An 11,394-nucleotide genomic window follows, 5' to 3' on the forward strand; every position below is an offset into this window, starting at 1 on the left:
GAGGAAGTGCTGGATGTCTTGAAACAGTTAAAGGTGGATAAGATCCCCAGGACCTGATCAGGTGTACCTAAGAACACCGTGGGAATCAAGAGAAGTGATTGCTGCGTCTCTTGCTGAGATATTTGTATCATCGATAGTCACAGGTGAGATGCCAAAAGACTGGCTAACGTGGTGCCACTGTTTAAGAAGAGTGGTAAGGACAAGCCAGGGAATTATAGACCAGTGAGCCTGACGTTGGTAATGGGCAAGTTGTTGGAGGGAATCCTGAGGGACAGGATGTACATGTGTTTGGAATGGCAAGGACTGATTAGGGATAGTCAACATGGCTTTGTGCATGGGAAATCATGTCTCATGAACTTGATTTGAGTTTTTTGAAGAAGTAACAAAGAGGATTGATGAGGGCAACGCGGTAGATGTGATCTATGTGGACTTCAGTAAGGCATTCGACAAGGTTCCCCAGAGAGACTGGTTAGCAAGGTTAGATCTCATGGATTACAGGGAAACTAGCCATTTGAATACAGAACTTGCTCAAAGGTAGAAGACAGAGGGTGGTGGCGGAGGGTTGTTTTTCAGACTGGAGGTGTGTGACCAGTGGAGTGCCACAACGATCGTTGCTGGGCCCTTTACATTTTGTCATTTACATAAATGATTTGGATGCGAGCATAAGAGGTACGGTTAGTAAGTTTGCAGATGACACCAAAATTGGAGGTGTAGTGGACAGCAAAGAAGGTTACCTCAGATTACAACAGGGCTTTCTTTTATTGGTCAGAGTATTGAGTACAGGAGTTGGGAGGTCATGTTGCGGCTGTACGGGAACATTGGTTAGGCCACTATTGGAATATTGTGTGCAATTCTGGTCTCCTTCCTATCGGAAAAATGTTGTGAAGTTTGAAAGGGTTCAGAAAAGATTTACAAGGATGCTCCTAGGGTTGGAGGATTTGAGCTATGGGGAGAGGCTGAACAGGCTGGGGCTGTTTTCCCTGGAGCGTTGTAGGTTGAGGGGTGATCTTATAGAGGTGTATGAAATCATGAGAGGCATAGATAGGATAAATAGACAAGGTCTTTTCCCTGGTGCCGGGGAGTCCAGAACTACAAGGCATAGGTTTAGGGTGAGAGGGAAAATATATAAAAGAGACCTAAGGGGCAACTTTTTCACATGGAGGGTGGTATGTCTATGGAATGAGCTGCAAGAGGAAGTGGTGACGGCTGGTACAATTGCAACATTTAAGAGGCATTTGGATGGGTATGTGAATAGGAAGGGTTTGGAGGGATATGGGCCGGATGCTGGCAGGTGGGACTAGGTTGGGTTGGGATATCTACTCGGCATGGGTGGGTTGGACTGAAGGGTCTGTTTCCATGCTGTATATCTCTATGACTCTATCCGACGAAGGGTCACTGGACTTTAAATGCTAATTCTGCTTTCTCTTCACAGATACTGTCAGCTCTGTTGAGCTCTTGTGGCAATTTCTATTTTTGTTATAAATGAGCCTTAGATGGGTTGGCAAGCTATAACTGTGATAAAGATCAGTGTTGGGTTCACAAATATTTATAAGTAATATCAATGATTTGGAAGAGGGGACAAAATGAACAGTAGCACAATTTTACTTTCCATCCTATCTTGTTGTCATTCTAAGTTGTAAAGCAGAGGTAGGCATAGTGTTCAGTGAGTGGCCAAATATTTGATGAATGGAGTATAATGTAGGTAATTGTGAACTTGTCCATTTTGACAGGAAGAATATAAAAGCAGTATAGATTATCTTACCTACAGTACGGAAACAGGTCCACTCTGACCCTCCAAAGAGTAATCCACCCAGACTCATTCTCCTGACTAATGCATCTAACACTATGGGACAATTTAGCATGGCCAATTCACCCGACCTTCACATTTTTGGATTGTGGGAGGAAACCCACACGGGAAGAGTATGCAAACTCCACATAGACAGCCACCTGAGGCGGGAATTGAACTAAGCTCTCTAGCACTGTGAGGCAGCAGTGTTAACCACTGAGCCACCATACCACCCATGCTATCTAAATACAGGACATGGTGGTACAAAGGGATTAAAGTGCCCAGATCCATGAATCACAAAAGGTTAGTAAGGTGGTACAACAAGAAGGAAGGCAAGTTAAACATTGCCATTTATTGCAAGGGATGGAATATAAAAGTAGGGCATTTGATTGCTGAGAGCCTATCTACACTCCTGTAGACTGTTTTGGTCGTCTTATTTGAAAAATATATAACTTTTTTAGAAATAGTTCTGAGAAGGAATTCAAATCATGGTTTAAGAATAAGATCTCCCTTTTGAGAACAAAGTGAAGAGAAATGCTTTCGCTCAGAGGGCCATTAGACTCTGAAATTCTGCTCCTCAGAAGGTAGTGAACGCTGGATCTTTACATTTACTCCAGCAAACTGAGAGAGATTTCTCAGTAAACAAGAAAGTCAAGGATTATGGGGTCCAGATAAGAAAGAGGAGCTGAGACCATAACCAAGTCAGCTATAATCTTATTAAATAGTGGAGTGGGTTCAAAATGTCAAGTGGCCTACATCTGTTCCCAAGTCCTATTTGCTATGTCAGCCTTTAATTCTAATAATTCTCAGCATCCTTTCACTGGTGATTAAGGTTTTTTTTTAGATTAGATTACAGTGTGGAAACAGGCCCTTCGGCCCAACAAGTCCACACCGACCCACCGAAGCGTAACCCACCCATACCCCTACATTTAGCCCTTACCTAACACTACGGGCAATTTAGCATGGCCAATTCACCTGACCTGCACATCTTTGGACTGTGGGAGGAAACCGGAGCACCCAGAGGAAACCCATGCCCACTTTAGGGCAGCACGGTGGCACAGTGGTTAGCACTGCTGCCTCACAGCGCCAGAGACCTGGGTTCAATTCCCGCCTCGGGCAACAGTCTGTGTGGAGTTTGCACGTTGTCCCTGTGTCTGCGTGGGTTTCCTCCAGGTGCTCCGGTTTCCTCCCACAGTCCAAAGATGTGCAGGTAAGGTGAATTGGCCATGCTAAATTGCCCGTAGTGTTAAGTAAGGGGTTAATGTAGGGGTATGGGTGGGTGTGGACTTGTTGGGCCGAAGTGCCTGTTTCCACACTGTAATGTAATCTAATCTACAAAAAAAGTTCTTCTTTATCTGTCACTTCATAATTTTTTATTATTTCTAGGACATTATTTGTGTCTCTCAATGCAAACTATGTACTCAATTCTTCACCCATTTCTTATTTTAAAAACATAAGACAAAGGAAGAGGACTCAGTCATTCAACCCCTCAAATTTGCTGTGCCATTTAATGCAATCATAGCTGATCTCATCTCACTTCAACTCCACTTTGATGCTTGCTGTCCGGAACCATTCAACCCATTGCTAATTAAACATCTGTTGATCTTCTCCTTAAATTTACTCAATGTCTTGACATTCACCACACTCTAGGATAGTGAATTTCACAGATTCACAATTTTTGAGAGAAGTAATTTCTAATGCATTTTTTTCTTTATTCATTCATGGGATGAAGGCCTCATTGCCTGAGGCAGGATTTATTGCTCTTCCCTAATTGCACAGAGGGAGTTAAGAGTTAACCACATTGGCTCTGGGTCTGAAATCACATGTAGAACAAAGAACAATACAGCACAGGAACAGGCCCTTTAGCCCTCCAAGCCTTTCAGTATGTCTTTCATACTAAAACTGTCTTCACTTGCAGGATCTGTATCCCTTGATTCCCTTCCTATTCGTGTATTCGTCCAAATGTTTCATGAATGCTGCCAATGTGTCTGCTTCCACCACCTCCTCTGGCAGCATGCTCCAAGAACGTTATGTGAAAGATTTGCTGCGCACATCTCTTTTAAATGCATCCCCACACCTTGAACTTGTGTCCCCTAGTAATTGACCCCTCCACCCTGGGAAAAACCCTCATGCTTTCCACTCTATCCATACCATTCACAATTTTATAAACTTCTTTCAGGACTCCCCTCAATCTCGTGTGTTCCAGTGAAAACAAACCCATTCCATCTAACCTTTCTTCATAGCTAAGAACCCCCATACCACGCAACATCCTGGTTAATCTTTTCTGTACCTTCTCCACAGGATCCACATCCTTCTGGTAGCATGGTAACTAGAACTGTACGAAACATTCCAAATGTGGTCTAACAAAAGTCCTATAAAGCTGTAGGCCAGACCAGTTAAGGATTACAGGTTTCCTTTCCTACAGGACATTAGAACATTACTCAATGTCTTGAACCCAACTTTTTTTAACTGAATTCAAATTCCACCATCTACTGTGATGGGATTTGAACCAGGGTCCCCAAAATATTATCAAATTCGCTGGATTAACAGACCAGTGACAATGTCACTCAACCATTATCTCCCCTACCCTTCATCTCTATCTACTCCCTTTATCCTAAAACTTCACCTCACATTCTAGATGGCCCCACATGAGGAAATATCTTTTCTACATCAACTTTGTCAATCTTATACACCTCAATGAGATCTCTTCTCATTCTTCTAAAATCTAGACTGTATAGGCCTAAACTGCTCAATCTCTCTTTATACGACAAACCCTCATCTCTGGAATCAATCTGGTGAATCTTCTCTAAACTACCTCTATGCAACTACATCCCCCAATTAATAATTCCCCGGCTGGACTTGAACACTAGAGGACCGGTGCTGACTTTACTTATTATTTTTCCTTTTCAAGTACTCTCTCTCATACTCTAATTCCTCCCTTTTTTTCAAGCTTCATTTGCTATTTTGTTTAATAAACTGTCCAATCCTCTGAATTGCCACGTCTTGATTAAATTTTAAAATATTTTAACTTCCTTAGTTGGCAACTGATGGTGAGTTCTTCCCTTAATCTTTCATTCTCATTTAATGCATGTCTGTTGAGAGTTTTTTTAAAATTCATTTGTGGGACTTGATATCCCATCCCTATTTGCCCTTGAGAAGTTGGTGATGAGCTGCCTTATTGAATTGCTGCAGTCCACTTGCTGTGGGTTGACCCACAATGCCAGTAGGGAGGGAATTCCAGGGTTTTGACCCAACAACCGTGAAGGAACGCGGGGTATATTTCCAAGTCAGGGTGGTGAGCGGCTTGGAGGGGAACTTGTAGATGGTGGTGTTCCCAAGTAGCTGCTGCCCTTGTCCTTCCAGGTGGAAGTAGTCATGGTTTTGGAAGGTGCTGTCCAAGGATCTTTAGTCACACCTCCTCAAAAATCTAAAACTGCATCTTTACCAACCTCTCCATTAACCAAATTTCCCGGTTCATTTCAGCCAGCTGTCTTCATGACTTCATTATTAAACCTTATTTAAGTTTAAATAAAACTGAGACCCACTGTGTTCTTCCTAAAACTACATGCAAAATTAAAATAATGTTTCGGTCACTGTAACATCAGGGCGCATTTACTAAAGTTATTATCTAATCCTGTCTCATTGCAGATAGCCAGATTTAGGATAGTCTGATCTCTGGTTGGCTCGAGAAGTTGCTACTCTTAAGAAAGTGTCCCAAAAAATACTATAAACTGAACTTCCAGGCTACCTTTGCCAATCTGATGCATCAAATTTACATGATTTGGAGATACCAGTGTTGGACTGGAGTGTACAAAGTTAAAACTCACAACACCAGGTTCTCGTACAACAGGTTTATTTGGAAGCACTAGATTTCGGAGCACTGCTTCTATCACTTGATGAAGGAGCAGCGCTCTGAAAACAGGTGCTTCCAAGTAAACCTGTTGAACTATAACCGGATGTTGTGAGTTTAAGCATCAAATTTACAGGGAGATTAAAATCAAACTTTCTCACAAGTCACTATTATTTCTTCCTGTATACCTCATCCCATTGTAGTTAATGTTAGGAGCCCTATTAAGTTCTTCAAGTGATTCCTTGACTTTGCTATTCCTTATCTCTACACAAAGCATACATTGACTCAATGTACAAGTGTCTCTAATGAAAAGTCATTGGTTTCATATTAAACTGTTGTCACACTCTTCCCTTCGTTATGTCTGCAATATTCTCCAGCCTAACAGCCATCACATAACTTACCATTTGAGCTGCACCTCTAATCATCAAGGGTCAAAGTTTAAAATTCCCTCCCTAAACCTCAAATTTCTCCTTCTCTCTCTCTCTCTACCTACTTTCCTTCAAACCCACGATTTGACCAAGTATTTGGCCAATCCTTTTGTCATCTTTGGCTCAACAGCCTTGATAACAATGCTTTTTGGGCATGTTTACTTTTTCCAAATGGCTGCATTTCAACATTATAACAGTAACTACAGTTCAGAAGTACTTCACTGTAAGGCCATTTAGGACATCCCTGGGACATAATATAGGTGCCATAAATCATGTATTGCGTTCAGCTTGTTGCCTGTGGTTCAGCAGAAAGGACTTTCACTTCTGAGTCACATAGGTGCAGACGTAAGTCCCACTATAGGACTTGAATATGAAAATCAAGGCTGACTCTTGCATGTATGATTAAATAATGGTTTATTGTTGGAGGTACCATTTTTCAGATGAAATGTTAAACTGAGACCCCAATTCTCATTGCTCTTTCAGGCTTATGAAAAAGACTTCATGCACTATTTAGAAGACAGCATTACAAAATAGCACCTAATTGACTACAAAACATTTTGAGGCATCCTCTGGTTGTGAAAACTACAATACAAATGTAATTATCTTTTGATTTCTATCTTGGAATGTCATTTATCTGTGTTACAGGGGGCATATAATGTAGGTTGTTCTTGTGTATAATTTGAAACATTGAGATGAGCTTTAAAAACACTTTTTTAAAAAAAATGCAGATAGTTCAGAACTTAATACAGGTAAACATTTAGAGCCAGGTCAGATTTTAGACACATGCTTGCTAATTTATGTTGATGTTACCTAGGGTTGAAGATAATGGTCTCAGTTCAGGGATGCTTACTCATCTGCTTATTTGGGATTTCCTTTTCGGTTCATTTCCATTCGCACTACCAGAGTCCTCATTTTATAAACTAACACTAATTACAGAGCCTTTAAATTTGATGTCAACACCGATGTTTCAGTTTGTTTTCGCAGCAGCAAGTACAGTTGCTAAGTTACTCACGCAGGACTGTATGGACTGAAGAGTTCAAGTGGCAAACCCTGATTGTTCCACATCCTGCATTTAATTGCCCATTTTTGTTTCCCTTGAAATTTTGTTGGGGTAATAAAACATGCAACCTGATTTGCAAGAAACTTTTAGCCATGCATCAAGTGGATTCATTCAAAATACTTCAGGGAATGTCAAACAAGTCATAAATAATTACCCATAAAACAAGTAAATCATAACATGAGAGGAACGGCTGCACTTTCCTGTAGCATTGATAGTCAGGATTCCTGTATCCTATCCGCATTGTAAAGTTGCGCTTTGTCATTTAAAACATTCTACCAACATAAACGTAGCATGATTTCTGCCTAGATCTGACCATCTCTGGTTTATAACTATGAAATAGACAGAATTAATTAAAATTATGCTCACTTCAATATTCCTGCATCAGAAACAATCTATTGGAGTCTTTATATCAGCTGTGACAAATTTAACTTAATTCAGATTTCTAACTCAAAATAACTGCACATAATATTTTTACGTAATTATAGATAAAATGTATTTTTAAAGCACGTCAATTATTTCGGAAGCTTACGTACTTTGTCTTTATTTGTTAAGGTACCCGAACATGTTTCAGCCATTGCAAAACACTTACCTTGATAGGAGCTGTGCTGAACTTAACTTTCCTTTTCGCTGGAATATTATCTTCATCGGATAATCCTTTTACTTCTGTACATTCCACATTTGGCTCATAATTGTTTTCATCGCTATCCACTTGCTCCTCTGAGTCCTCATAAGTGTGCTCCCAACCAGCGTCATCTCCAGACTCCACACTGCAGCCTTCAGCCTCCAGAGTTTGAATTTTAGATTCGGTTCTGGGATATTCCAACCCGTCGTTTTTGTCAACTGATCGATTTGTGACTGCAATCCCAGAATGTTCAGTTGTACTCTCCTCTGAGGAATTTTCGCTTGCTATTGAACCTCGCTTACCTGATCCATCTGCAACCGCATCGCTATTTGGAAAATCAGAAGCAACGCTGCTTTGTTTCACGTCCATAGCAATGTTTGCGTGTTTCCCTAAGTTATAACAATCCTGTGCAATGGAGCCTTGTTCTTGTCGATTATCACGATGATCCACATCAACATGCGCTCCGGGTTCAGCTTGCCTTTCATCCATTGCACTGTTCTGGTTACAAGGAAGGTCTGTTTTGACCGTCTCCGATGGAAATGTCGCATAGCTGGCAATGTTAGGTTGCTTTTCACGTGTCTTCGATAAACCTCCAGTATCCTGGTTTACAAAATAATTCTTGTATTGACCTTGGGTGACAGATATTTTGGAGTCTGGGGGTTGCTCCTCGCTCAGTCGTTCAGTGCTTTTCGAGGAACCGTGCAGCCCGCTTTCGCCCGCCACCTGGTTTTGTTGCTCGGTGCTTTCAAAGACGGCGCTGAGCTGGCTGACGGTGGGAGACACGGATTCTGTCCTGGGGCTGGTGCTGTCCAGAGACTCGGTGCTACCCCGATGGGAGCGGGGCCCATCGATCGCCTGCAGCTCGTCCAGCTGTTGATCCTGGGAGCCCTTCTGCTCCCTTTTGGGGGAGCACTGGTGAGAAAGGGCCAGCGATTCGCGGCTGCTCTGCTCGAACAGTTTGCGGGTCTCGGAAAATTTGGAGTAGGTGGATGGCCCATCGCGACTGGCGTCGATGCGACTTGTCCGATCGGCCGGCTTGACCCGGGGGCCGACTGCAACCTCCGCCACATCCCGGGCTCGCACCCTCCGGTGCGGGGACGATGAAGTCCCTCGGGCCCCTTTGCTGCGGGCAGAAGCCCCGTTGTCCTCGCCAGGCCCCATGCCCATCTGCATAAACAACATGTTCTTGATCCGGTTAACATTGGAGCCATATTTTCTTCCCCGGGCTTGCAGCGGGTTCTCGGAGCCTTCCCTCGCCTTTCCATCGCCTCCGGGGAGGGCCGCCGCCGCCGCCACCCCCGCGTTGCCGGCGCCTTTACTGAAGGTGCTTTTGAGAGCCTGGAATTCGGTCCGGTAAGCATTGCGGTGCGGCGAGGCACTGCGGAGGGTCGATCTCTCTCCTGAAGCCTCTGTCTTCATCATGGTTTACAATCGGCACAAACCGAATGATAATGTCTGAAAAAAAATACAATTCCCCCCTCCTCCTTCCAAACAAATGCTGCAAGTTGTGGGGGGGGGGGGGGGGGGTGTCACACGGCCACTGTCACACCGGGAACAGGGGGAAGAGAAGCGGGGGGGGGGGGGGGGGGGGGGGGGGGGGGGGGGGGGGGGGAAGGGATCGAGGTGAGAACCGGCCCCGGATTCCGAGCTGCAGCTCGTTCGCTCGCGCCGACGCAGCCGTTACTCCCGCAGCGGCTCGCGCTCCAACTGAAACCAAACTGCCGGGTACCGCGCGCCAACACGTCATCGCGTGGCCGCGCGTCAGACAGCGAAGACCGCAGGGCAGAGCCGCCGCGAGGGTGAGGGCGCGGGTAGCGCGGATCCGGGGCGCAGGGTACGGTCCAAAGTTCAACACACACACCGTACAACCTTCGTCGCCTGAAATCCTGGAGTCGCTCCTGTCGCCAGTAGACTCATGTATCGGGCATGGAACCCTCCTCATGCTGACTACCTGTTCCAGTTTTTTTTTCAGCGGTTTGCTTTCAAATTTTTAACAACTGCAATTTTATTTTTTCCCGGTTATTTTCCTCATTCAATTATTAGAGAGTTGCTTTCCCGACCTTCTCCCCACGATAACTGACGACATTTGAGAGCATGATGTTTCAGCTTAGAAATGGGCTATTCAAGTCTATGAAGCCTGCACTTGTTTTCTTCCACCTGCATTCGAAAGAAAATACAAATTTTAAATCTATGGAGCTGTTTGTTTTGACAAGTAGATAGATAAAAGGAATTAGCACGTATGCGATTACTCTTAAAGCAGTAAAGTTTCATTAAAATATTCATGATTTTATTTATTTCATGAAAACAAATTACGTAAATATGCCAAACATTGACTTTCAATGTCTTTAGTATATTCATGGTAAAACGTGTCACTTTTATGTATAAATCCCAAATTATGTACATTCTAATTCTTTGTAGCAAGTTTGTACTTTCCATGACATGTGTTATTTTACTAAGCACATGCAACTGTTGCAAGTGAGAAACAATACATCCCCTCTCCCATAATGTAAACAAAAAATTTGCATTGACCTGATAACTTTCACATCAGACAGTATCAATGCTACAGATCTAATAAGGTACTTAGTGCCATACTGCACAGAAACGGACTCTTCGGACCAACTCATCCATGCCAACTAGACATCCCAATCTGACCTAGTCCCATTTGCCAACATTTGGCCCATATCCCTTTAAACCCTTCCTATTCATATATCCATCCAGGTGCCTTTTAAATGTTATAATTGTACCTGCCTCCACCACTTCCTCTGGCAGCCCATTCCTTACATGCACCACCCTCTATGTGAAAAAGTTACTCCTCAGGTCCTTTTTAATCTTTCCCCTCTCACCTTAAAACTCTACATTCTAGTTTTGGATTCCCCTACTCTAGGAAAAAGACTTTGGCTAATCACCCTATCTATGCCCCTCATGATTTTATAAACCTCTATAAAGATCATCCTTCACCCTCCAACACTGCAGAGAAAAAAGCACCACCCTATTCAGCCTCTCCTTATAACTTAAACACTCCAGTCCCGGCAACTTCTTTGTAAATCTTTTCTGCACCCTCTCACATTTAACAACACCTTTCCTAAAGAAGGGCAATCAGAATTTGATGCAATTTTCTAAAAGTATGGAAGTGATATTTAAAGAGCTATGGTTTTTTTTTTAGATTAGATTACTTTTAGATTACTTACAGTGTGGAAACAGGCCCTTTGCTGCCCACGGTTGGGTCCATATTTTCATTTTGTTAAAAATACATTAATATGTTATGCAACAAACCAGTGGTATAATCAGGATAAAAAAGCAAATATTTGCAATCATTCCATAAACCCCTGATTAGAGTTTCAATATTTATATGTTATCTTGTAACACAAGCTTTAGTATCCATTGTTCTTTATTCCTTTGTTAATAATGCCTGAGTTTGAATTGTGTCTATTCCATTTAACATCTGTCAAACTGTAATTACAAGCCTGAATGTGGTCTTCGCACTGGTATTTTGAACATACCTGCACCAGCAAATGCATGCATTAATTACAAACAATATAATTACTTTAGTTTCCTAAATTAACTGCAACCTTCTTTCAAGATAGCGTAATGACACATCAGTTACAATGGTATACAAGCCATAGGAGGAACAATGAATTGCAGAATTGT

The 11,394-nt window shown here is 42.8% G+C and overlaps 1 protein-coding gene across 14 annotated transcripts in view; it reads right to left on the bottom strand.

Moving 5' to 3' along the window:
* Window positions 1-9,311, bottom strand: part of ppp1r9a (protein phosphatase 1, regulatory subunit 9A) — a 360,369-nt gene extending 351,058 nt beyond the window's left edge. For all 14 annotated transcript variants that reach the window (XR_006311675.1, XR_006311674.1, XR_006311676.1 and 11 more), the window contains exon 1: window positions 7,714-9,311. Coding sequence is in view for 11 of the 14 variants with exons in the window: in XM_043689927.1 (XP_043545862.1) it covers window positions 7,714-9,168 (1,455 nt within the window). In the remaining 3 variants the exon portion in view is untranslated. The remainder of the gene's footprint in view (window positions 1-7,713) is intronic.
* Window positions 9,312-11,394: the final 2,083 nt, after the last annotated feature.

The sequence above is a fragment of the Chiloscyllium plagiosum genome, chromosome 5, assembly GCF_004010195.1.
Source record: "Chiloscyllium plagiosum isolate BGI_BamShark_2017 chromosome 5, ASM401019v2, whole genome shotgun sequence".
NCBI lineage: Eukaryota > Metazoa > Chordata > Chondrichthyes > Orectolobiformes > Hemiscylliidae > Chiloscyllium > Chiloscyllium plagiosum.